The 27,007-nt window shown below is 50.4% G+C and overlaps 1 protein-coding gene across 1 annotated transcript in view; it reads right to left on the bottom strand.

Moving 5' to 3' along the window:
* Positions 1-462: 462 nt before the first annotated feature.
* Positions 463-27,007, bottom strand: part of SLC23A2 (solute carrier family 23 member 2) — a 46,710-nt gene continuing 20,165 nt past the window's right edge. The window contains exons 5-15 of the mRNA XM_054396642.1: positions 25,297-25,385; positions 23,671-23,741; positions 22,098-22,279; positions 16,377-16,497; positions 15,213-15,369; positions 9,710-9,857; positions 8,263-8,368; positions 4,236-4,365; positions 3,205-3,342; positions 2,365-2,460; positions 463-728 (exon numbers count right to left, since the gene is read on the bottom strand). Coding sequence (XP_054252617.1) covers positions 496-728; positions 2,365-2,460; positions 3,205-3,342; positions 4,236-4,365; positions 8,263-8,368; positions 9,710-9,857; positions 15,213-15,369; positions 16,377-16,497; positions 22,098-22,279; positions 23,671-23,741; positions 25,297-25,385 — 1,471 coding nt within the window. The 3' untranslated portion in view covers positions 463-495. The remainder of the gene's footprint in view (positions 729-2,364; positions 2,461-3,204; positions 3,343-4,235; positions 4,366-8,262; positions 8,369-9,709; positions 9,858-15,212; positions 15,370-16,376; positions 16,498-22,097; positions 22,280-23,670; positions 23,742-25,296; positions 25,386-27,007) is intronic.

Raw genomic sequence — 27,007 nt, 5'->3', positions numbered from 1 at the left:
TGCTCAAGGCCTCATCCAGCCTGGCCTGGAACACCTCCAGGCAGGAGGCAGCCACAGCCTCCCTGGGCAGCCTGTGCCAGTCTCTCCCCACCCTCACTCTCGAGATTTTCTTCCTCATCTCCAGTCTCAATCCACCTTGGAGGAAGCTGGATTGAAATTGGACATTAGGAAGAAATCCTTCCCTAGGAAAGTGGAGAGGCACTGGACCAGGCTGTCCAAAGAAGTTGTGGAGGCTCCAAGCCTGGAATTTGCCAGCTTGACCCAGAGACACTAAATCTGCCTCCACCACCCACAACAGGAAAGCTTTGGAGCTTTTTTTTTCCCCCTGTTCTTTTTTCCCTTTTTTTTCTTTTTCTTACCTCTGTCTCAGCTCTGGTTCCAGAATTTCAATGCAGATATACAAAACATAGAATTTTTTTTTTAATGCTTCTTAATCAGCAAGAAACTGCAAATACATCTCTGACTACCACTAGATAATAGAATTTTCAGCTAAGGCTATACTGTAGCTTCTGAGTCTTCGTCTGAACTCCTGCAGTTGCTGCTTTTCCTGAAGCCTTTCCATGTGTAGCCCAGGAAGGTTGGGCTGATGGGCAGGAAGCTGAAACATCTGTATTTTTTAATGAGGTTCATGCCAAAAGGCAGGTCATAGGTTTCCATCCCATCCAGGGATTTGCTGCCTTTGCCAACCCCCTTCTTCCATTTCCGGATGCCCCTTTCCTCAGGGCTTCCTGGAAGGCAAAAGAAAAAGGGGAAAAAATATAGATAAATATAGAAAAACAATATAGATTAAACCAGGCATTTGTAACAGAGAGCAAGAGAGGAAAGAAAACCCCAAACAGAATCACAGAAAGATTCAGGTTGGAAAAGAGCGTTGAGATCATGAACCCCAACCACTAACCCTACTCAACAAAGCTCACCCCTAAGCCATATCCCCAAGCATGACCTTTAAACACATCCAGGTTTGGTGACTCAGTCACCTTCCCAGGCAGCCCATAGACCATAGAAGGATTTGGGTTGGAAGGAACCTCAAAGCTCATCCAGCTCCAAAGCCCCTGCCATGGGCAGGGACACCTCCCACCAGTCCAGGCTGCCCAAGGCCTCATCCAGCCTGGCCTTGAACACCTCCAGGCAGGAGGCAGCCACAGCCTCCCTGGGCAGCCTGTGCCAGTCTTTCCCCACCCTCACTCTCAAGAATTTCTCCCTAATCTTCAGCCTCAATCTCCCCTCTCCCAGCTCAAAGCCATTGTCCCTCATCCTGGCACTCCAAGGCCTTAAACACTTCCAGGCTTGGAGCCTCCACAACTTCTCTGAGCAACCTGTTCCAGTGTCTCACCATCCTCAGGGGAAAGCATTTCCTCCTGATGTCCAGTCTCAATCCAGCTTCTTCCAGTTTGAAGCCCTCACCCCTCATCCTGTCACTGCAACCCCCCTTGTCCTGTCACTAGACATCCTCATGGAAAATCCCTCCCCAGCTCTCCTGGAGCTCCCATCAGGTACTGGAAGACTGCTCTACGGTCTCCCTGGAGCCTTCTCTTCCCCAGGCTGAACAGCCCCAACTCTCTCAGCTTAACTCCACAGGGGAGGTTCCCCAGACCTCTGATCATCTTTGTGACCTCCTCTGGACCCTCTCCAATAGGAACAAACATTCACAGTTCAATTCTGTGATCTATTTGATGAGGATGGAGACCTTCACCTGTAGAAGGGTCCCAGTGTGCAAGGCAAGCAAGGCACAGAGACATCCAGCCCTCTGCTCTGGGTGTCCAAGGAGTCACCAACCAAAGCAGCATCACAGAATGGTCTGGGTTGGAAGGGACCCCCCCAAAGGTCATCTAGTCCAACCCCCCTGCAGCAAGCACCAGATCAGGTTGCCCAGAGCCCTGTCCAGCCTCACTGTGATTATCTCCAGGGATGGGGCCTCAACCACCTCCCTGGGCAACCTGTTGCAGTGTTCCACCACCCTCATGGTGCAGAATTTGTTCCTACTCTAATCTAATCTAATCTACATCTGCTCTTCTCTAGTTTGAAGCCACTGTCCCTGGTCCTGTCCCTGGTCCTGTCCCTGCAGGCCTTTGCAAATGGTCTCTGCAGCATTCTTGTAACCCCCTTCAGCTACTGTGAGGTCATTGTTAGGTCCTCCTGGAGTCTTCTTTCCTCCAGGCTGAACACCCCCAGCTCCCTCAGCCTGCCCTGTAGCAGAGCTGCTCCAACCCCCTGATCACTTTCATGGCCCTCCACTGGACCTGCTCCATCAGGTCTATATCCTTCCTCAGGTCCAAGATCATCTCCTGCCTCCATGGCCACCTTGCTATCCTCCCCCAGAAAGCAGTTACTGTTCCAGAGCCAAGGAGAAGCTCAGCTGCTGACCTGGAATGGTGTTGTCCAAAATGAAAGCCACACAGCCACCAACAAACATGGCAGTGGTGAGAAGGACGTTCAGCACCTGATCGATGCCTGTGATCCCTAGGAGAAGAGGGACAGAGGTGTTTGGAACTCAAAGTTTTATTGCCCACACAACACACCTGCTACAGGACCCCACTGAGAAGAGCCTGCCCCCTTCTCCCTCCCTCCCTCCCCCCCACCCCTCTTCAGATAGTTGCAGCCATTGATCAGATTCCCCCTCTGGGGCTGCTCTTCTCCAGGCTCAACAGCCCCAGGGCTCTTTTATAGCTTTTATCATCTCCACAATCATAGAAAGGTCCAGACCAGAAGGGACCTCCAAAGGTCACCCAGATCAACCCCCCTGCAGTCAGCAGACATCCCCAGCCTAGAACAGGTTGCCCAGGGCCTCCTTGAGCCTGACCTTGAATCTCTCCAGGGATGAGGCCTCAACCACCTCCCTGGGCAACCTCTCCCAGTGTTTCATCACCCTCATAGTGAAGAACTTCTTCCTAACATCCAATCCAAATCTGCTCTTCTCCAGCTCAAAGCCATTGCCCCTGGTCCTGTCACTGCAGGCCTTTGTAAATAGACTCTCCCCATCCTTCCTGCAGTCCCCCTTCTGGTACTGGAAGGCTGCTATTAGGTCTCCCCAGAGCCTCCTCTTCTCCAATCCGAGGCTGAACAATCCCAGCCTGGAGAAGAGGAAGCTCCAGGGAGACTTAATAATACTTAGGGTTTAACCCAATTTACCCTTTCCATCACTTTGCACTTGCAGATGAGTAGAAGGCAACAGAGTGCTTGGTGGCACTGAGCAGAAACACCTACCTGTGACCAGGGGATTTTGTTTGAGATAGCTTGGAAGGACAAGTCCAAAGAAGATGGAGAATCCAAGCACAAAGAGGTTACGAGAAGAATTCAGATCTATGAACTGGAGGTTGGACAGGCCCACAGCTGTGATCATCCCTGAATAGAAACAAAAACTATTTCATCACAGGATCCCAGAATGCCAGGCTGGAAAGGAGCCCAAGGATCAGCTGGTGCTGGTGGAGTTGAAAGGAGCTGGCCCAGCAGCCTGCCAAGCTGAGTCTAAAACTACCCCTTGCAGGGGACTGCACTGCTTCCCTTGGGAGATGATTCCAAAGTCCAACTGTTCTCATGGGCAAACATTTCCTTCTGGAGTCCAATGAGAATCTCCCCAGCAGTACCTTGACCCCAGCAGCCTTTGTCTTTGCCATGGGACTCCTTGGAAAAAGGGAGTGCTCATCCTCCTGGTAGCTACCCCTGATGTATTTGTCCATGGCAATAAGGTCTCCCCTGAGCCTTGCAGAATCATAGAATTGTTTGGGTTGGAAAAGGCCTCTGAGATCACCCAGCCCAACATCAACCCAACACCACCATGGCCACTAAACCATGGCCCCAAGTGCCACAGCCACAGGTTTCTTGAACACCTCCCTCCAGGGATGGGGACTCCACCACCTCCCTGGGCAGCCTGTTTCAATCCCTGACCACTCCTGCAGCCAAGAAATTGTTCCATACCTCCAACCTAACCTTCCCCTGCCACAATTTCAGGCCATTTCCTCTTCTTCTATCACCTGATCCTAGAGAGAAGAACCCAACCCCCACCTGGCTCCAGCCTCCTTTCAGGGAGCTGTAGAGAGCCAGAAGGTCTCCCCTCAGCCTCCTCTTCTCCAGGCTGGACAATCTCAGCTCTCTCAGCCTTTCCTCACATGGCAGAGCTTCCAAGGCTCAGCTTGTGTCTAAGGCTCCAAAAACCAGCCAGGAGCAAAACCAGAAGCAGAGCAGTGGAGGGAAGCTGCTGCAGAGCAGGGCAGCAGCAGCAACCCAAGGTACATTACCAAAGAGGGTGCAGAAGAGGGCACCGAGCACGGGGTCAGGCAGTGAGGCGAAGAGGGCACTGAACTTGCCAACCATCCCCAGCAGCAGCATGAAGGCTGCTCCGTACTGAATCACCCTGCGGCTCCCCACCTGCAGGACAGCAACAAGGAAAGCAGCTTGGAGGAAGCTCACACCTGGCCCAGCCTCAGGACTTCCATTAACGCTCTCCATGGCACAGCGAAGTGCCCTGGTGGCCAAGAGGGCCAATGCCATCCTGGGGGGCATCCAGAACAGTGTGGCCAGCAGGGCTAGGGAGGTTCTGCCCCTCTGCTCTGCCCTGCTGAGACCACACCTGGGATACTGTGTTCAGTTTGGGGCTGCCCAGTTCAAGAGAGACAGAGACCTGCTGGTGAGAGCCCAGTGGAGGTGATGAGGATGATGAAGGGACATCACAAGTGACACAAAGACTGAGCCTTGGGGCTGTTTGGTCTCGAGAAGAGAAGGCTGAGAGGGGATCTGATCAATGTCTATCAATAAGCTGAGGGGTGGGGGTCAGGATAAAGGTGCCAGGCTCTGTTTGGTGGTGCCCAGGGATAGGACAAGGAGCAAGAGGTACAAGCTGGAACCCAGGAGGGTTCTCCTCAACATGAGGAGAAAGTTGTTTGGTGTGAGGGTGCTGGAGGCCTGGAGCAGGCTGCCCAGAGAGGTTGTGGAGTCTCCTTGTGTGGAGACTTTCAAAACCCATCTGGACGTGCTCCTGTGTGACTTGCTCTGGGTGACCCTGCTCTGGCAGGGGGTTGGACTGGATGCTCTCCAGAGGTCCCTTCCAACCCCTACCATTCTGTGATTCTATTTTATTATTCTCTTCCTGCACATAAAGCTTCTTTGCAAGCTTCCATGCATGTTGTGGTGGTGTCCAACACAGGCTGCTGAGCCTTTCCAAATGTCTGGGAGGGCTCAGCTGCAAGGTGGCTCTGCTCCAGTCCTAACATAACTTGCTCTGATTATGTTTTCATTGACATGAAGTCATATCTGAAACCATCTGTAACTGCTAAAGCCACAATAACCATGAAACGTGGAGCACTCTCAGCTGCAATAGAGAAAACAAACAGACCATAATGGCTCAATTAGGATTCAGATGGGGGGGAAAAATAAAATCCATGTGTTGCTGCCTTTCTACACAGGAACATCTGTAGGAGTTCACCACCATGCAGCTCACTGCAGGCTTTCCAGCCACACATTATCAACTGGTTTTAGAATGTCTCAGGACTGAGCTCAGAACCGCGTCACAGAATGGTTTGGGTTGGAAGGGACCTTAAAGCTCATCCAGTTCCAACCCCCTGCCATGGACAGGGACACCTCCTGCTAGACAACCTTGCTCAAGGCCTCATTCAGCCTGCCCATAAACTCTGTCAGGCTTGGAGTCTCCACAGCCTCCCTGGGCAACCTGTTCCAGTGCCTCACCACCCTCATTGCAAAGAATTTCTTCCCAATGTCCAATCTCAATTCAGCTTCTTCTAGCTTGAAGCCATCATCCCTCATCCTGGCACTCCCAGCCCTTGGCATAAGTCCCTCCCCAGCTCTCCTGGAGCCCCTTCAGGTACTGGAAGGCTGCTCTGAGGTCTCCCTGGAGCCTTCTCTTCTCCAGGGTGAACAGCCCCAACTCTCTCAGCCTGGCCTCACAGCAGAAGGCTTCCAGCCCTTGGATCATCTTCCTGGCCTCCTCTGGACCTGCTCCATCAGTTCCTTCTTGGGCTGAGGACTCCAGAGCTGCCCCAGCCCTGCAGGAGGAGTCTCAGCAGAGCACAGCAGAGGGGCAAAATCCCCTCCCTGCCCCTGCTGCCCACACTGCTGGGGATCAGCCCAGATGCCACTTGATACGCAAATTCTGGCTGTGCTAAGGGGGTGAAACCAAGCCCTGCACTTCCTTCTCTCTTTTATTTTCAGCATTCAAACATGGGGCAGTGTTCCTGTGGCACTCAGTCTGCAGTGGGACTTGCTAACCTTCAGTATTTTATTGTGTTATGCCTGGGTGAGAGGTGCAGCAGGGCCAGCACCTCTGTTATGCTGCTGAGGTGGTTTCTAGAAAGGTCCTTTGTGGGTCTCCTGTTACAGAGCGGTGAGCTTCAAAGAGGAGTAGAAATTAATTAATTATGTGTGACTGAGCTAAATGAGAAGAAAAACTGATACAGTTGGCATGCTTTACCCTAAAGTGCTGCTTTTTTACCCCAAATTGTTCACTGCTTAACTGTTCAGTTACAAACAGAAGCCACAGCAGCAGGGGAGGTGTTCACTGGGATAGGAGGGAAGCTTGAGTGGGAATTCTTTGGAGTGGAGATGAGGAAGAAATTGTTGAGAGTGAGGGTGGGGAGAGACTGGCACAGGCTGCCCAGGGAGGTTGTGGATGAGCAACCTGAGCTGGTGGGAGGTGTCCCTGCCCATGGCAGGGAGTTGGAACTGGATGAGCTTTTAAGATCCCTTCCAACCTATCTACAACCTCCCTGGGCAACCTGTGCCAGGCTCTCCCCACCCTCACTCTCAACAATTTCTTCCTCATCTCCACTCCCAATCTCCCCTCTCCTAGCTCAAAGCCATCATCCCTCATCCTGGCACTCCCAGCCTGTGTCCAAAGTCCCTGCCCAGCTCTCCTGGAGCCCCTTCAGGTACTGCAAGGCTGCTCTAAGATCTCCCTGGAGCCTTCTCTTCTCCAACCAGAACAGTCTCAACTCTCAGAGAGCAGTCCTGTGAGCACTAAAGATTTCCTCTCCCAAACAAACAGCCAAGGATCTAGATGCCAAAAAGAAATTCTGCTTTAAATTGAAGTGACAAAAGGATTGGCTTCTTAGGATTGCTTCTGCAGACAGCAACACAAAACAAAACACTGGAGCCCACCCAGCTGTGCCACTCTGGGTGCTGGAGCCCAGCCACCCAGCTGTGCCAGTCTGGAGAAGGCAGCCTCCCTCCTCCAGCCTGTGCTCTGAACTCTCCTCACTGTAGTTAACTGTTCCCTGCACCAGCTGCCACCTCAGCCTTCACTTTTCACTGTTCCAAGGCAAATAGTGTCCTCATTTCTGTGGGCTGTGAATAAAAAAGTGCTCTTCAGTCACATGGACTCCTAGGAAGCACCACCAGAAAGGAAGCAGAAGAGAAGAAACCTTTCTTCTCAGGATTTCTCTAAGCCAGGATTTCCTTCTAGGGAATTTCCAGCAGGCCCTGGAAGCAGAGGTGCACAGACAGCAGAGGGTGCTCTCAGTATTTGTTTTGCACCCTAAAACCCAACAGAATCCTCCTGTGGGCAGAGAATAGAAATGGCTGAAGAGAAGAACATCTGTCTCTGGAGTGAGTCAGGGGCAAGGGTTGTTGTAAGTGAAGTGCAGAAATTCCCTGTCTCACAGAACAACAGAATGGTAGGGGTTGGGAAGGACCTCTGGAGAGCATCCAGTCCAACCACCTGCCAGAGCAGGGACACCCAGGAACACATCCAGGTAGGGTTTCAAAGTCTCCAGAGAAGGAGATTCCACAACTCCTCTGGGCAGCCTGCTCCAGGCCTCCAGCACCTTCAGCATAAGGAGGCTTTCTCCTCATGTTGAGGTGGAACCTGCTGTTTCCAGCTGTCTTCTAGCTTGTACTGGTTACTTCTTGTCCTGCCACTGGGCACCACCAAACAGAGCCTGGCCCCTTCATCCTGACCCCCACCCCTCAGCTATTGATGGACATTGATCAGATCCCTCTCAGCCTTCTCCTCTCCACACTAACAGCCCCAGGCCTCTCAGTCTCTCTCCACAGCAGAGATGCTCCAATCCATCATCCTCATAGCCTCCTCTGGATGCTCTCCAGCAGATCTCTGTCTCTCTTGGATTGGGGAGCCCAGAACTGGACAAAGTATTGCAGGTGTGGTCTCAGCAGGGCAGTGTAGAGGGGGAGGAGAACCTTGACCTGCTGGCCACACTTCTCTTCATGCACCCCAGATGGCTAAATTGAGATCTAGCCACCCACCAGAGCAGATCAAACACTCAGGTCAGTATGCAGTCATGGAAAAGCACCTACCTTGGTGATGCCCAAGACACCAATGTTAGGGCTGGAAGAAGTGGATCCATTCCCTGTCCCAAATACTCCATCCAGAACACAGGAGAGACCCTCAATGAAAATCCCTCTGGAAAGCACAAACAGAAAAAGATTCAAACTTGGCTGAGTGGAGACTCACTTCAGACCCTGCTCTACAACTGCAGCCTAGGTGGGACATGTTTAAGGCACCTGTTCCACACAGAATTCATAATTCAAGCTCCAACACATCTGGAAACCCAATGGGAGATCTGTTTTCTGTGTCTTAGGTTCTCAAGTATTTAAGGTGAAGAAATCACAAAGTAATTCAAGTTCAACACAGAGCTATTTTTCAGTCCTAAAACTGTACTGCAGGTGAGCTGGCCAAGGTATCATGGAATGGCTCAGGTTGGAAAGGACCTCAGAGATAATCTACTCCAACCTCCCTGCAGCAACACCTCTCAACTACCCTTAGTTACCCAAGGCCTCATCCAGCCTGGCCTTCAACACCCCCAGGCAGGAGGCAGCCACAGCCTCCCTGGGCAGCCTGTGCCAGACTCTCACCACCCTCACACTCAACAACTTCTTCCTCAGCTCCACTCTAACCCTGCTCTGCCTCCTCAGCTTCAAACCATTCCCCCTTGGCCTGGCTCTGGACACCCTCATGAGAAGTCTCTCTGCAGCCTTCCTGCAGGATCCCTTCAGGTGCTGGCAGGCAGCTCTGAGGTGCCCCTGGAGCCTTCTCCTCTCCAGGCTGCACACCCCCAGCTCCCTCAGCCTGTGCTCACAGCAGAGCTGCTCCAGCCCTTGGAGCATCTTTGTGGCTTCCTCTGGCCTCACTCCACAGCTCTGTGTCCTTCTCCTGCTGGGGACAGCAGAGCTGGAGGCAGGATTGGAGGTGAGGTCTGAGCAGAGCAGAGCCCAGGGGCAGAATCCCCTCTCCTGCCCTGCTGCCCACACTCCTCTGGCTGCAGCCCAGCTCACAGCTGCCTTTGGGCTGCAGGAGGGCACTGCTGCTGGCTCTTGGGGAGCTGCTCAGCACCCAGCACCCCCAAGGCTCTTTCTTCAGGACTGCTCTCAACCCACTCTGCACCCAGCCTGGGGTTGTGCCTGGGGTTGGCCCGACCCAGCTGCAGGACCTTACCCTGTGACTTGCTGAACCTTATGCAAGTTCTGACTCCAGAACTGACTTAGAGCTCTGTCCCTAGGGAAACTGTACCATGAACTTCCGTAGAACAGGACTGAGCTTCCAATGGTCCATTTGCAAGAAAATAATTCCCCCAGGACAAGTGCATCTTTTATTTCTGATCCTGGGGCTTTGAACTTCACTGAACTGGAACATCTCAGCTCAGAGCACTTTCCTGCCCTACCCCAAAGAAAAAAGTGGAAGGAAAAAAAAAAAAAAAAAAAGGACCTTGGGACATGGACAAATATTTCTTTTCTTCTCACATACCTGTTTATTGCATGGATGGGTGGAGGGGGAGCACAGGACAGCCTGGCACAGGCATAGTAATCTCCTATGGACTCGATGATGCTGGCGACGACGGCGCTGAGCATTCCGATCACCCCTGCGGCGGAGATGGTCGGCAGGCCCCACTGAACTGTGGAGAACACAAGACTGAACCCTCCTGTGCCACAGCAAAGCATTCAGCCAGCAAACCACACAGCAACTCCATGGAATCACAGGGTAGGTGAGCTTGGAGCTGGCCTCCAAGAGCATCAAGTCCAAGTGTTATCCCAGCACTGCCAGGGCAGCACCAACCCATGGCCCTCAGCACCACAACCACCTCCCTGGACAACCCATTCCAGGCTCTCACCACTCTCATGGGGAAGAGCTTCTTCCTCACTTCCAGTCTGAATCTCCCCACTTCCAGCTTTGTTCCATTTCCCCCAGTCCTGCCACTTCCTGAGATCCTAAAAAGTCCCTCCCCAATTTTCTTGTAGCCCCCTTCAGATCCTGGAAGGCCACAAGAAGGTCATCTCAGAGTCTTCTTTTCTCCAGACTGAACAGCCCCAACTCTCTCAGTCTCTCCTCATAGCAGAGCAGCTCCAGCCCTTTGCCCATTCTTGTGGCCCTTCTCTGGACACCTTCCAGCGTGTCCAGATCCCTCTTGTAACAGAGGCTCCAGAACTGGACACAGAGCTCCAGGAGTGGTCTCAGCAGAGTGGAGCAGAGGGACAGAATCCCCTCCCTGGCCCTGCTGGCCACACTTCTCCTGCTGCAGCCCAGGCTCTGCTTGGCTCTCTGGGCTGCAAGTGCTCACTGCTGGCTCCTGCTGAGCTTCTCCTCCCCCAGCACCCCCAAGTCCCTCTCCTCAGGGCTGCTCTCCAGCCAGTCCCTGCCCAGCCTGCATTTGTGCTTGGGATTGCCTCGACCTAGCTGCAGGACCTTGCACTTGGTCTTGTTGAACCTCATGAGGTTGGTTTGTGCTCAGCTCTGCAGCCTGTCCAGGTCCCTCTGGATGGATCCCTTCCCTCCAGCCTGTCCAGGTCCCTCTGGATGGATCCCTTCCCTCCAGCCTGTCTGCTGCACCACACTGCTTGGTGTCGTCAGTGAACTTGCTGGGGAAGAAATTGTTCCTCATGGCCAACCTAAACTTCCCCTGGCACAAAGTTTCAGGCCATTTCCTCTCCTGATGCTAGGAAGAAGAGCCCAACCCCCACCTGGCTCCAGCCTCTTCTCAGGGAGCTGTAGAGAACAATGAGGTCTCCCTGCAGCCTCCTTTTCTCCAGACTGAACAATCTCAGTTCCCTCAGCTGCTCCTCCCCAGCCTTGTTCTCCAGACCCTTCCCCATGTTTGTTGTCCTTCTCTGGACCTGGCTCCAGCCCCTCAGTGTCCTTCTGGAGCCCAAAACTGAACCCAGCACTCAAGCTGTGGCCTCAGCAGTGCCCTGTACAGGGGGACAATCCCTGCCCTGCTGCTGCTGGCCACGATATTTATTCATGGTCAAGACCTGCTGAGGCCCTGGGCAGCATGCTCTGGTTGGAGGTGTCCCTGCTGGCTGCAGGTGGGTTGCCCAAGATGCCCTTTGAGGATCCCTTCCAAGCTGAATCAATCTGTGAATCTTTAATGGACTCAGCAAACTCCCTTCACAGTAACACAGTCTGGCAAGTTCAAGGAGATGAAAGGAGCAGAGGAAAAAATGCCCAACCAACTGCTTTGATCCTGCTTGGAAAAAAACCAAAACCCCTCTAAACCTCCCCAAAAGGAAAAAAAAACAACAAATCCTGTAGTTGAGAAGGAAGGAATCTGAAAAGCAACTCTGCCAGTGAGGTGAATGCCACTTCATTAGCACTGCTCTGAAAAAGCCTCAGCCTTTGCTTACAAGTTGAGTCCACCAAAGGGAAGGGCCCAAGCACCCTGCACAAACACCTTCCCCCTTCCAAATTTCTGCAGAGGAGGAAAATCAGATTAATTCAAGCCTCTAAAAAACAACCCAAACGAAAGAGCTTTGGCAGCTTTTGCACAGCAGTTGCCTGGCTGCTTTTATCTCTTTGCAGCAGATGAGCCTCTCCCAAACAAAAGGAACTTTCAAGTCCCACAAAGGTGAATGAACAAAGCTTCAGCAGTGAGAAAGGTCTAAGCAGGGTGGAGAAGTTCTCCTCTGCTTCTCTCTCCAAAGCTTCTATTGTGCAGCCTGCCAGAGCTGCTTTAGAAGTGGTTCCTATTAAGAACTAATAAGTACCAAAGCATGAGAGAAACCACAATCAGCTCTGCCTCAGGACAACGCAGAGGGAGTGCCAAAAATGTCTGTGGGTCTGCTCCAGTGGTGGTGGTTCTTGTTAACAATAATAATAATAATAATAATAGTAATAATAATAATAATAATAATAATTCAATGATGGTTAAATAATTTAATAATGCTTCAATAATTCAATAATAATTAAATGACAATAATTCCATAATTTAATAATTCCATAATTCAATAATAATAATTCAATAATGACAACAAAAACAATAACAAGAACAACATGATGTATTATTTTATTCTTGATTTTGTTATTGTTACCATTAATTTTATAATTATTATGTTATTGCAGTGTCATTATTATTAGATTATCTTATATCAATGTTATCACATCATTAAAATATTATCATTATTACTATACCATCATATTATTATTATTATGTTGTTGTTGCTATTTCTGTTGGGTTTGGTATTCTTAGGATTCATTATATTATTACTATTATTATTATGTTGTTGGTGGTGGTGTAGTATCATTATTATATCAGTCTTGTATCATTAAAACCTTATTATTATATCATTATTACTATATAATCATATTATTATTATAGCTGGGGAGGGTTGTTATTCTTATCATTAATTATGTTATTATTATACTGTTGTAGTATCACTATTATTAGATTAGCATCATTGTACCAGTATTACCATCTCATTAGTATCTTATTATTGTATCATTATTACTATATAATCACCATATTGTAATAATAATTGTTATTATTGTTATTTTTCTTGGGTTTTGATCTTCTTACCATTAATTTGATTATTATTATGTTGTTGTAGCATCATTATTATTAGATTATCATTAGATTACCATTACCATTAGATTACCATTACTATTAGATTACCATTATCATTATTGATATTATATCAGTCCTAGCATATCATCAAAATCTTATTATTATATGATTCTTACTATATAATCATCATCTTATTATTGTTATTATTGCTGGTGGGGCTTCTGTTATTATTATGATGTTGTTGTATCATTACCATTAATTATTATTATATCAATACTATAATATCATTAAAATCTGATTATTATATCATTTACTATATATTATTATTATTATTTTTGTTGGTTGTGTTATAATTATCATTAATTCTATTATGTTGTTATATCATTACTATTAGGTTATGATTATTATAGCAGTATTATATCATTAAAATCTGATTATTATATCATTATTACTATATAATCATCATCATCCTATGATGCTGCTCTGGTTGGGGGAGGGGGGGAGGGGTCAGACTTGAAGATCTCCAGAGGTCCCTTCCAACCCCTAACATCCTGTGACCATCATCACCACATCATCATCATCATCATCATCATAATAAGTATTATTATATTATTATTATATTTCATCATTATCATAATCATTGTAATTATTGGTTTTGTTATGGTTATTATTAATTACATTATGTTGTTGTACCATCATTATTAGATTACTATTATTATAGCACTATTATCTCATTAAAATCTGATAATTATCTCATTATTATTATGCCACCATCATCATCATCTCCTTCTGATTCTTATTTTTCTTATCATGATGATGATCATCACATTAGTAGCAGTAATCATATTGTATCGTTATGATTGTATTATTATTTTTCTTTTTGGATTGGAAGGGACCTCAAAGCTCATCCAGTGACAACCCCTGCCATGGGCAGGGACACCTCCCACCAGCCCAGGCTGCTCAAGGCCTCATCCAACCTGGCCTCAAATACCTCCAGGCAGGGGACATCCACAACCTCCCTGGGCAACCTGTGCCAGTCTCTCCCCACCCTCACTCTCAAGAATTTCTCCCTAATCTCCAGCTTCAATCTCCCCTCTCCCAGCTCAAAGCCGTTCTCCCTCGTGCCGTCACTCCAAGGCTCTAATAATTTCCAGGCTTGGAGCCTCCACAACTTCTCTGAGCAACCTGTTCCAGTGTCTCAACATCCTCAGGGGGAAAAATTTCCTCCTAATGTCCAATCTCAATCCAGCTTCTTCTAGCTCAAAGCCATCATCCCTCATCCTGGCACTCCCAGCCCTTGTCCAAAGTCCGTTCCCCGTTCTCCTGGAGCCCCTTCAGGTACTGGCAGGTTGCTTTATGGTCTCCCTGGAGCCTTCTCTTCTCCACCCTGAAGAGCCCCAACTCTCCCAGCCTGTCTTTGTAGGAGAGCCCTCTGATCATCTTCCTTGCACCCCCCAGACCTGCTCTAACAGTTCCATGTCTGCCTAGTGTTGCTTTTATTTTCATAAAAACATCAAAAAATAATCCCTCACCAAGGGGAAGAAATTCTTCCTCATGTCCACTCTCCATCCAGCTTCTCCCAGCCCACATCCTGTCACTCCATGCAAGGTCCCCACCCATGACATCTTTAGGTGAGTGCATGCTGAAGTGCACCAGAATCCAGCACTGAGAGAAAACCAACCAAGCTTCTGAGGACAGGAGAGATGAACCTCAGAGGCATCTCACAGAATCACAGAAACATTCAGGTTGGACAAGATCCTCAGGATCACCAAGTCCAACCCAGAACCATACTCTACAAGGTTCACCCCTAAACCACATCCCAAGCACCACATCCAAACTGCCTTAAATACCTCCAGGGTTGGTGACTCCACCACCTCCCTGGGCAGTTCATTCCAGTCCCTGACCAATCTTACTGGGCAAAATTTTTCCCTACTGTCCAATCTAAAGCTACCCAGTCATAGCTTGAGGCAGTTCCCTCTTGTTCTGTCACTAATTACCTGTGAGTAGAGACCAGCACCAACCTCTCCACAACCTCCTTTCAGGTAGTTGTGGAGAGCAATGAGGTCTCCCCTCTGCCTCTTCTTTTCCAACCTAACCATCCCCAGCCCCTTCAGTTGTTCTTCATCAGATTTATTCTCCAGGCCCTTCACAGCTTCCTTGCCCTCCTCTGCCCTGGCTCCAGCACCTTCACATCTCTCTGGTATTGAGGTGCCCAAAACTGGACACAACACTCCAGGTGTGGCCTCCCCAGAGCTGAGTCCCAGGGGACAAACCCCTCCCTGCTCCTGCTGGACACAGCATTGCTGATCCCAGCCAGGATGCCTTTGGCTCCCTTGGCCACCTGGGCACTGCTAGCTCCTATCCAGTTGCTTGTCCATTAGCACCCAGGTCCCTTTCTGCCAGACAGCTCTCCAATCATCCCTCCTCAAGGAATTCAGTGGACAAGCAGCCCCTAGAGCCCTCCATACTTACAAGGATATGGAACCTTGAACCATGGAGCCACCAGCAGCACCCCGCGGCGAGCGTCGGTGCGGGCGTAGAAACCATACTTGGAGCTGTCAGGGGGAAAGACGTCTGTGACAGTGAAGATGAAGCAGAGCAACCAGGACACCAGGATAGCCAAAATGATCTGTGAAGGAGGAGAGAGCAAGCTGGGTGAAATAAACATCCCCCTGGCAATGCTCACCCCCAGCAAACAGGTCCTGCAGAGAGTGTCTGCAGTGTATGCACAGAGCTGAGCCTGAGCTCAAGGGCACTGCAAGGTTTGAGCAAGCAGAAAAACCTGCAATAGATCCCTTGGGATGCCTGCATCCAGATCTGGACCCCTCAACACAGGAAGGACATGGACCTGATAAAGCAGGTCCAGAGGAGGCCACAAAGATGATCAGAGGGCTGCAGAACATCTCCATGGGGACAGGCTGATAAGAGTTGGGGCTGTTCAGACTGCAGAAGAGAAGGCTCCAGGCAGACCTCAGAGCTGCATTTCAATATCTGCAGGGGACCTGCAGGCAGACTGGGGAGGGACTGTTCAGAAGGGGCTGTGGGGATAGAACAAGGGACAATGGTTTGAAGCTGGAGCAGGGCAGAGTTAGGTTGGACATCAGGAGGGAGTTGTGCACAGTGAGGGTGGGGAGACACTGGGACAGGCTGCCCAGGGAGGTGGTTGAGGCTCCATCCCTGGAGACATACAAGAGCAGATTTGATGTGTCCCTTGGCAGCCTGATGCAGCTGGAGGTGTCCCTGCTGAGTGCAGGGGGGTTGGACAAGATGCCCTTTGATGGCCCCTTCCAACCCAATGACAACTGTGAATGAGTCTCCATCAGAGATGGAGAGCAGAATGGAAACTGGCAAGATGACAATGAAGACTGTTTCCTGTGGCAAATGAGCTTCCAAAAATCCTGTTTAAGCTTTTCCACAGACACAGATTGCACTGGGTTAGAAGGCATCCTCAAAGGTCATCTTGTCCAACCCCCCTCCAGTCAGCAGGGATACCTCCACTCTCCTAGATCAACTATCTCACACCTGTGTGATTTATTGCATTAAGAAAAATCACTCAAGAGAAAACCCAAACCCCAAAACAAAGTCTAAGGCTTTTTTTTTTTTTTTTCAAACGGAATAACAAATTCAAGTACTTACAGGGAACATCTTGAAGAGCTGCAGCCTGTATGCTGTCCATCCTTTCTTGGATTTGTAAATGGGTAAGGGAAATTTGACATTCCTGGCATACTGAGAGAACAACAAGACCAGGAAAATAGTCCTGAGAAAATAGAAAGAGAGAGGTGGGAGAAGAGAAGGAGGCTGTTAGCACCACTGTGTTAAAAATCACAGCAGGGCAGGAGAGGGAATACTGCCCCTTGGCTCTGCTCTGCTCAGACCCCACCTCCAAACCTGCCTCCAGGTCTGGTGTTCTCAGCACAAGAAGGACACAGAGCTGTGGAGTGAGGCCAGAGGAGGCCACAAAGATGCTCCAAGGGCTGGAGCAGCTCTGCTGTGAGCACAGGCTGAGGGAGCTGGAGGTGTGCAGCCTGGAGAGGAGAAGGCTCCAGGGGGACCCCTCAGAGCTGCCTGCCAGGACCTGAAGGGATCCTGCAGGAAGGCTGCAGAGGAACTTTTGCTGAGGGTTGTCCAGAGCCAGGCCAAGGGGGAATGGTTTGGAGCTGAGGCAGAGCAGGGTTAGAGTGGAGCTGAGGAAGAAGTTGTTGAGAGTGAGAGTGGTGAGAGTCTGGCACAGGCTGCCCAGGGAGGCTGTGGCTGCCTCCTGCCTGGGGGTGCTCAAGGCCAGGTTGGATGAGGCCCTGAGCAGCTGAGTCTGGCTGAGAGGTGCCCCTGGGCATGGCAGGGGGGTTGGAACTGGATGATCCTTGAGGTGCCTTCCAACCCTAACAATTCTATGATTCTCCACTCAGGCTCTGGCTGTCCAGCTCTGCACAGCACAAAGGTTGCTGCCTTTGTGCAAATGGAAAGAAACAGGAAAGCTGGAGGCCAGCATAGAATCAACTTTGCATTTTCAGATTTGAATAAAACTGCAAAGCACTTGAAAAATGTCTGTCAAGGGAAATTCTTTCTTCTTAAGAAGAGCTGAGAATCTTCTTAAGAAACTCAATTATTTTTGCCTATGCATCTTGCACTAAACAGCTTTAAACTGAGCAAAATAAAGCTCCTTCCAACCAGGACTCTCTTCATCTGCAGGTCACCAGAAACTCAATTTATTCTACTTTTTAGCTGCCTCAGGTATTATATCTTCCCCCTCTCACCCCCAATCAAAACTGCCCAGCTCCTTGCCACATCAAAAATGAATCCAACTCCACAGCTAAAATAAGGAACCACAGCAATGAAAACTAAGAAGCCAGGGCAGGTGGCTCAGCTCTGAAATAGCCAAACCCAGTTTTGCTTGGCAAAGAGCTGCACAAAGAGTCAAGCTGGCTGAACCAGCAGAGCTCTGCTGAAATCTGAGATTCTGTTTTTATCAGCTGATTTTCAAAAACAAAACAAAACAAAAAAAGGCAGGGTTTGAAGCCTCCCTCCCTCCCTTTTCCCTCCAAGATCAGTTTCAGGCTGTAAGAAACAAAACAGAGCTTTATTCTCCCTCAGAATGCAGGGACAAAGAGCTCTGCACAAGGAAGGTGTCACTGAGAGCCTTCACCTCTCACCAGAGCAGCAGGATAAAAGCAACTCTGCCGTGCCCTCAGGGAGGGCTTTGGCATCTCTCCCAAAGGCAATTATGGGAGGATGAGTTCTGCTCCCTCCCAGCAGCTACCCCACCAGGCCAGCCCTGAGGACAGGTGCTTTGGATTTTACTACAGAGTTCATAGATTCATGGAATGGTTTGGGCTGGAAGAGTCCTTGAAGATCATCCAGTCCCAACCCCTGCCATGCCCAGGGACACCTCCCTCCAGCCCAGCTTGCTCAAGGTCTCATCCAGCCTGGCCTGGAACACCTCCAGGTAGGAGGCAGCCACAACCTCCCTGGGCAGCCTGTGCCAGGCTCTCCCCAGCCTCACTCTCAAGAATTTCTTCCTCATCTCCAGTCTCAATCTGAGTTGTAAACAAGATCATAAAATGATGTGATCATGTAAATAACATCCACTTGGCTACCTGGCAGGGGGCTTACTGCTGTTCTGTGTGGTATCACCTAGTGCCTAAATGCCTCAAGCAACTGTTTTGCTCCCCAGGAATTCAGGCAAAGAGCAACTCAGGAATCATCTCCCCTTTTACAGATCACACTGTGACATGAAGCCCACTCCTGTCATGGGCTGCATCCAGAGCAGGGAGAGCAGCAGCACAGGGAGGGGATTCTGCCCCTTGGCTCTGCTCAGACCCCACCTGCAGCACTGCCTCCAGCTCTGGGGCCCCCAGCACAAGAAGGACCTGGAGCTGCTGGAGAGGGTCCAGAGGAGGCCACCAAGATGAGCAGAGGCTGCAGAACCTCCCCTGTGGGGCCAGGCTGTTTAGCCTGCAGAAGAGAAGGCTCTGGGGAGACCTCAGAGCAGCCTTCCAGGACCTGAGGGGGCTCCAGGAGAGCTGGGAAGGGACTTTGGACAAGGGCTGGGAGTGCCAGGATGAGGGACAATGGCTTTGATCTGGGATAGGTCAGATGGAGACTGGAGATGTGGAAGAAATTCTTGAGAATGAAGGTGGGAAGAGACTGGAACAGGTTGCCCAGGGAGGCTGTGGCTGCCTCTTCCCTGGAGGTGTTCAGGACCAGGCTGGATGAGGCCTTGAGCAAGCTGGGCTGGTGGGAGGTGTCCCTGCCCATGGCAGGGGGTTGGAACTGGATGAGTTTTAATGTCCTACCCAACCCATTCCATGATCCTATGAAGCCATGTTTTATAGATGAAGTTATTTCAGCCTGGCACCTGCAGAACAAGCAAGGTCAGGAAATAACTGTTGGGAGAGCTGAGAATCCTGTCACAGAGCATCTGCAGCTCAGGCAGGAGAGCAGCTCTGGCACAGGTAGCATTCTCCTGTGCCACACAGCAGTGCAGCATTTCTGCCTCATCAGAACAGCCCAGACAATTCCAAGTGCCACATCAAGTTATTTTGGAGTGGCTCTGCATGGCTCTAGAGCTCTCTGCAACACTCCAGTGCACATTTTTGCCTGGCAGAAGCCAGCAGTACTGACTGGGGCACATTTAAATCCCCATCCTAAATGGATTGATTTCCTTTATTTACTTTTTTTCCATCTGCAAAATGTCAACTTCAGTTCCAGGTTTCCATGTCCAACTCAACAAAGGTCTGCTGGATTGATTTCAGTTCTAACTTGCAGAGAATTTGTTTTAGAGGGAAAGAAAAACCTTCCTTTGGGTCAGCTGCTTAATGCAACGGAGTTACAAAAGTAGGTCTGATGCTGACATCCAACAGAAAAGAGAAATTAAAGAGCCTTCCTAACATCCAATCTGACTGTCCCCACTTCTAATGGGATTTTTCATTCCCCTCACCTTAAAAAGTCCCTCCCCAGCTTTCTTGGAGCCCCCTTCAGATACTGGAAGGCCACAAGAAGGTCTCCTGGGAGCCTTCTCCTCTCCAGACTGAACAGCTCCAACTCTCTCAGGCTGTCTCCAGAGCAGAGCAGCTCCAGCCCTCTGCTCATCCTTGTGGCCCTTCTCTGGACACCTTCCAGCATCTCCAGATCCTTTTTAGAACAGAGGTTCCAGACCTGGACACAGAGCTCCAGGTGTGGTCTCAGCAGAGGGACAGAATCCCCTCCCTGGCCCTGCTGCCCACACTTCTCTTGCTGCAGCCCAGGCTCTGCTTGGCTCACTGCTGGCTCCTGCTGAGCTTGTCATCCACCAGCACCCCCAAGTCCTTTTCTTCAGGGGTGCTCTCATCATCCAGTTCCAACCCCCTGCCATGGGCAGGGTCACCTCCCACCAGCCCAGGTTGCTCAAGGCCTCATCCAAGCTGGCTTTGCATGAATAGTAGAATTCAGGTGATCTGAAAATTAGCTGCAACCCTTAACTACTCTCCCAATCCATCCTTGTTGGCTTTAGTTAAAGTTTCACTCTCATGCAGGCCTGCAGAAGCCCTGACATGTAGAGCCAGCAGAGAGTTGGTTGCCATACACTGAGGAGAGCAACTCCCTGCAGTTCCCTTCAGCCAGTTCCCTGCTCTCTGTGCTCTGCTTTCTGTCCCTCTTTGGCTGCTGAGTCACAGCACCACACAGGAAGCTTTTATCTCCTCTTCACCTCATTCTTCCCCTTCACACCACTAATGGCAGTTGTTTGTTTTGCCTGGCACCTACACCTGCAGCAGCACAGGTATGATCCCAACCCCTAACTTCCTGTGATCCTGGGAAATTCATTCTCAAAGCCTTTTTGTCTCCTCACAGGAATCTGTCTGCTTCTGCCTCATGACTGATGCCACTCATGGACTCTTCCATGCTCTCTTGCTTGCTGGTAAGCAAACCAATAGCAATGACAAATGGGCCACCTCCAGCAGTGGTATTTGCTGTGGCAGAGTAAGCAGCACAGACAACAGCATCCTAAAAGCAGAAGTGAAGTGCTCACTGCTCTCTTTCCTACAGCACTGAGCTAGCCCCAGCCAATGACTTCACTCTGCCCCAGTGAGGCCACAGCTGGAGCACTGTGTCCAGTTCTGGGCTTCCCAGTTCAAGAAGGGGAGGGACTTGCTGGAGAGGGGACAGCAAAGGGCTGCAGAGATGCTGAGGGGCCTGGAACATCTTTGTGATAGGGAAAGGCTGAGAGAATTGGAGCTGTTTAGTCTGGAAAAGAGCAGCCTGAGGGGGGTCTCATCAATGCTGATCAATACTTCAAGGGTAGGTGTCAGGAGGGTGGCTCCAGGCTGTTTTCAGCAGTGCCCAGTGACAGCAGAAGGGGTAACTGGCACAAACTGGAACATAGCAAGTTCCATCTGAACATGAGGAGGAACTTCTTTAACTGAAGGGTGACAGAGGCCTGGAGCAGGCTGCCCAGAGAGGTGGTGGAGTATCCTTCTCTGGAGGCATTCCAAACCCATCTGGATGTGTTCCTGTGTGGCCTTCTCTAGGTGACCCTGTGGGTCTGGACTGGATGATCTCCAGAGGTCACTCCCAATTCCTACCATTCTGTGGTTCTGTAACTCCCAGACAATGACTTTTTAGTAGAATCCTCTGCTCTCCAAACCTCACTTCCAGCTGTTGTCCCTTCTTGTCTCCTCAAAATCATATATTCATAGAAGGGTTTAGGTTGGAAGGGACCTTGAAGATCATCCAGTTCCAACCCCCCTGCCATGGGCAGGGACACCTCCCACCAGCCCAGGCTGCTCAAGGCCTCATCCAGCCTGGCCCTGAACACCTCCAGGCAGGAGGCAGCCACATCCACAACCTCCCTGGGCAACCTGTACCAGTGTCTCCCTACCCTCACTTGAAAGAATTTCCTCCTTTCCTCCAGCCTCAGTCTCCTCTGCTCTAGTTTCAAGCCATTCCCTCTCATCCTATCACCCCAGAGCCTTATAAAAAGTTCCTCTCCAGCTCTCCTGCAGCTCCTTTTGGGTACTGGAGACCCTCCAGAAACTGAGACCCTTCTCTGCACCCCCACAGCCCCATGGTGCAGAGGGAGCCTGACCCTACTCACACCCACAGCCTCCCTGGGCAGCCTGTTCCTGTCTCGCCTCACCCTGTCAAGAATTTCTTCCTGATCTCCACTCTGAGCCTCCTCTCCTCAAAGCTTAAAGCTGCTCTCCCTACTCTCAACCAGCCCCCTGACCCCAGCCACCCCCACTCACCACCCTGCAGGTGGTTGCACTACGACGCTGAGCAGCTTCTGCCTCTTCCCTGGCGCTCCAAGCTCCCTAGCTGACCACTTACCCACTGTGCCCCCCCCGGGGCTGAGCCAGCAGGCCCTCCCCCAGCAGTACTTACAACATGGCGATCCCCCAGTGTTTGCCTGCCCTCTCCCCAGCAGCCTGGAAGCCTGAGAGGCCGATGAGGGCGACGGTGGGGGTGATGGTCAGAGGTCCGATGTAGCGCAGCAGGGCGCCGGGCAGGCCGAGCAAGCCGATCACCACCTCGATCAGGGAGGACATGATAATAGCACCTTGGATCTGAACACACAAGAAAGGAGGGGGGAGGAAAAGGAGACAGCTCAGTCAAACCCATTCCAAACAAACCTCAACCATTTCTTTTATCTTTTTTTTTTCTCTTTTTTTCTTTTTTTTTTCTTTTTTTTTTTTTTTTTGGTTTTTTTTTTTTTTTTTTTTTTCTGCTCTGGATTACAAGCTGCAGTTAAAAGAATTCAGTGACACAGAAGAACTCAGCCAATTGGGTTTGGTTTTTTGGTTTTGTTTGTTTGTCATAAAACCAGCTCATTAGTAAGTGACTGTGTCTTGCTTTAAGCATAACACTTATTGTTTGGGTGGTTTTTTTGGTCTTTTTTTTTGATTGCTTTTTTATGTTTGGTTTTTTTCCATGTTTTTTTGGTTTTGTTGGGTTTTGGTTTGGTTTGGTTTGGTTGGTTTTTTTTTTTTTTCATTTTATTTTTTTTTCTCCACAAAACTATTCCACAACAGACCAGTGGGCCAGTCTGGTAGTTGTGTGGAAAGCACATCACACTGTCAGACAGGAGACCTGGGTTCCAGGCTAACCTTTAAGCTCTCAGATCGAACCGGCAAGGGTTGCTGGCGCCACGGAGGTGATGCTCCTAGCTCCTAGGGGCAGAGTGTGTGCTGCATTGTTCACAAGTGCTCCTTAGAAGCTGGTATAGAGCAGCGTTGTGGTCTCAGGAGACTGTCAGCCCTCTTGGCTGCAGGGCTCTTGGCAGGATGTAGCTATGGTTTGAACATGGGGAAGAGAGAGGGGTTTGTTTTTAATTAAGAAAAAGTTTGCAGCCCAAAGCAACGGGATGGGAGATAAATTCCATGACACACGCCCTGAGTTGGACTCCTCTATCTACCACTCTTGGTGTGATGTCTGGGCACAACCCTCAGCCTGGGCTCTGCAGAGCATGAAGGAGTTCAGAACTGCAGTGCTGTGAGTGGAGAAGGAGTTGGATCTACTCCAGCAAAGTCTCTCGGGAGAATCAACGGCTTAGCAGAATTGGCTCCAACTTCAAGGCACCTGGGGATGCTCCCCAGATGGGCTAAGAGCACATTCACCTTCCACAGGGCAGCCTACTGAGGAGTGACAGCAGGCAGGGCTCTGGGAGCAGCTGAGGTGCTGCCAGTCAGCACAAACCACCAAGTGTTCACCTCACTCCGTGCACTGTGCTGCACAGCACTCGGAACGTGGTCACTAACTCCTGGAATTCTCTGTCCAGCAATGACCAGGTTGAGAAGGTGAAGACTTCCATGAAATGAGCACAGGTGGAACAGTCACATGGAAATCGCAGTGAAAAGGAGAAATTGCCAACTCAAAGACGAGAGAACACACGGATGGGTAGGTGAGAAACTCAACTGGAATGGGACAGAGCAACAGCTAAAGGCTGCTCCCACATTACCTCTCGGATTCTGGGATACCAGATGTGCTCAGTGTGAAGCAGCTCTGCTGTTCCGTTTGTAACTGTTAGATCTTACAAAGAGCAGAAAAGAAAAAACAAAAAAACACAGGGGTTTATTGATTGGTTGGGTGCTCAGCCACTCTGCCAGCACTTTACACAAAAGCATAGAATCAGAGAATCCCAGAATGGCTCAGGTTGGGAGAGACCTCAGAGATCATCTACTCCAACCTTCCCCCCATGGGCAGGGACACCTCTCAGCCACACTCAGCTGCTCAAGGCCTCATCCAGCCTGGCCTTCAACACCCCCAGGCAGGAGGCAGCCACAGCCTCCCTGGGCAGCCTGTGCCAGACTCTCACCACTCTCACTCTCAACGACTTCTTCCTCAGCTCCACTCTAACCCTGCTCTGCCTCCTCAGCTTCAAACCATTCCCTCTTGGCCTGGCTCTGGACACCCTCAGCAAAAGTCTCTCTGCAGCCTTCCTGCAGGGTCCCTTCAGGTCCAGGCAGGCAGCTCTGAGGTGCCCCTGGAGCCTTCTCCTCTCCAGGCTGCACACCCCCAGCTCCCTCAGTCTGTGCTCACAGCAGAGCTGCTCCAGCCCTTGGAGCATCTTTGTGACCTCCTCTGGCCTCACTCCACAGCTCTGTGTCCTTCTCCTGCTGGGGACAGCAGAGCTGGAGGCAGGATTGGAGGTGAGGTCTGAGCAGAGCAGAGCCAAAGGGCAGAATCCCTTCTCCTGCCCTGCAGCCCACACTCCTCTGGCTGCAGCCCAGCACACAGCTGCCTCCTGGGGAGCTGCTGCTGGCTCCTGGGGAACTTCTCAGCAACCCCAAGTCTCTTTCTTCAGGACTGCTCTCAACCCACTCTGCACCCAGCCTGGAGCTGTGCCTGGGGTTGGCCCAACCCAGCTGCAATAAATCTCTCCTTAAGCTGCCTCTGACAGATGAGCCTTGATTTACACAGAATGGAAGTTCTGCAGGGCTACAAATCAAGAACTCACTGAGGTTCCCTGGGAGCTAACTGCCACTGCAGCAAAAGGGGAAAAAAAGTCTTCCTTTTTGGAAGGGTTGGTCGGTGAGGTTGATGAGGTAGTTGGAGCAGATGACCTCTAAGGTCCATTCTGTGATTCCATGAATCCCAATTCTCTTCCCACTCCAGTAAATGGATGAATAGGGAACTGCTGAACTGCACCCCAGGAATGGAGTGCTCCAGTGTTTGGTGGTCAGCAGTTTAGGTCACCTGCTGACCTATGGTGACAACCTCATCTGACACCTTCTGAGGGTTTCAAGGGTCAAGAGCCAGATGCAGCAAAGGCTCTTTCTGAAAAGCTGAAGTAGTGGGGAAAAAATTGCTGTGCCATCAGAGGGTACCAGGCAGCAAGGGGTGGCTGAGGATTCACAGACCCACAGAATGGTTTGGGATGGAAGAGACCTTAAAGATCATCCAGTTCCAACACCCTGGCATTACCAAGGACACCTTCTATTAGACCTGGTTGCTGAAGGCCTCACCCAGCGAGGCCTTGGACATCTTTTCCATATTTCCTGCTCAGTCCTTCCAGTTTCTATCCCCAAAGGTTTGGCAGTTGCACTATAGGTGATCTCACAGAACAAACACAAGTGACACTTACCTGTACTGTTACACTTCCACTTCTCCAGGGAGAGGATTGCTCTAGCAGGTGCCAAGAAGGCAAAAGCACTTGCTTGGAACAAGGGTAACCTGGTGGGAAGGCAAAGAAGAGACATTGATGTTTCTGCATGTGCAGTGCCAGGGTATCAACGGCAGCTTGGTGGTTAATCATCCTCCAAACCATCCTTGACTGGGGGTATGAACAATGGGAAATAGGAGAATTGCTGACTGAAAAGAACAGCCACAGAAATATTGAGCTTGGACAAACCAGAGGCCTAACAGAAGAATCACAGAATGGCTGGAGTTGGGAAGGACCTCTGGAGAGCATCCAGTCCAACCCCCCCTGCCAGAGCAGGGTCACCCAGGACAGGTCACACAGGAATGCATCCAGATGCGGCTTGAAAGTCTCCAGAGAAGGAGACTCCACAACCTCTCTGGGCAGCCTGCTCCAGGCCTCCAGCACCCTCACAACAAACAAGTTTCTCCTCATGTTGAGATGGAACCTCCTGGATTCTATCTTGTACCCATTGTTCCTTGTCCTGTCACTGGGCACCACTGAGCAGAGCCTGGCACCTTCATCTGCCCCCCACCCCTCAGATATTGATCGACATTGATCAGATCCCCTCTCAGCCTTCTCTTCTCCAGACTAACCAACCCCAGGGCTCTCAGCCCTTCTCCACAGCAGAGATGTTCCACTCCCTTCAGCATCCTCACAGCCTCTGTTGGACTCTCCAGCAGCTCTCTGTCTCTCTTGAGCCAGGGAGCCCAAAGTTATTAACACAACAGCTGTAACAGACAACCCAGACACTGAGGCAGGGCTCTGACTCAGCAGCACAAGGACACAGAGCTCCCTTCTGATGTAAGCAGCAGGCAGACTGCTGGAGGTGCAGCTTTTCCCACTCCAGCAGATGTAAGAAGCTCTCTGGGAGTGCAGTGTGCGGTCTGCATGACTCCAGGTGCAGTCATCCACACCTCCAGCCTGGAGTGTAGGTGTTTCTAAAGAACTATGAGGTTGAGAGCAGCAGATTAGATGTTCCAGCTACCTCCCAACAACAACCACAACAGCTGCAAGAATCTCAAGAGGACATTCTTAGCATTGGTGTTTACACTTCCCAACAGCTTTAAGATCTGCAGAGCATCCAGCAGGGATTTCTTGCACTGCCCCTGGCTTGCACAACATCACAAACCTCCAGGTTAGCCAGCTGCAGGGGTGGTGCACTTTGAACTCTTCTATAAATACCAGACTGAAATCAGATTCTCTTCAACAGCAGCTCCCAAACTGCAGCCCATGGAACAATCGCTCCTGCAGCTCTTAGCTCCTGCCCTGTGGTCATGGCTAGGTTACAGCAGTGCTGCAGGGGCTCCATGCCAGGCAAGCACCAGGAAAGGAGAAAGAACTGCAGCAGGTTCAGGTAAAGATCAGGAAAGGAACAAAGAAGGGGAAAAAAAAACAAACCCAAAACTGTGAGGAGAAAAAAAAGTCCTGCACAGACTGAACACCAGGGTAACCTGGGGGAAAAGGATAGAGGAGATCAAGAGAGAAGCACGTTACTACCAGGAGTTGTAAAGCTTCCCAGCATGGAGAGAGAAGAGTTGAGCTACCACAGAACCACACAGACCCAGCATGGTGGGGGGGAGATCTCTGGAGCACCCCCAGTCCAACCCCCCTGCTCCAGCAGGGCACCCACAGCAGCTTGCCCAGCAGCACAATG

The sequence above is a fragment of the Indicator indicator genome, chromosome 38, assembly GCF_027791375.1.
Source record: "Indicator indicator isolate 239-I01 chromosome 38, UM_Iind_1.1, whole genome shotgun sequence".
Classification (NCBI taxonomy): Eukaryota; Metazoa; Chordata; class Aves; order Piciformes; family Indicatoridae; genus Indicator; species Indicator indicator.
Note: the sequence above shows the minus strand (reverse complement) of the source record. Positions and strands in the feature narration are given on the sequence as shown.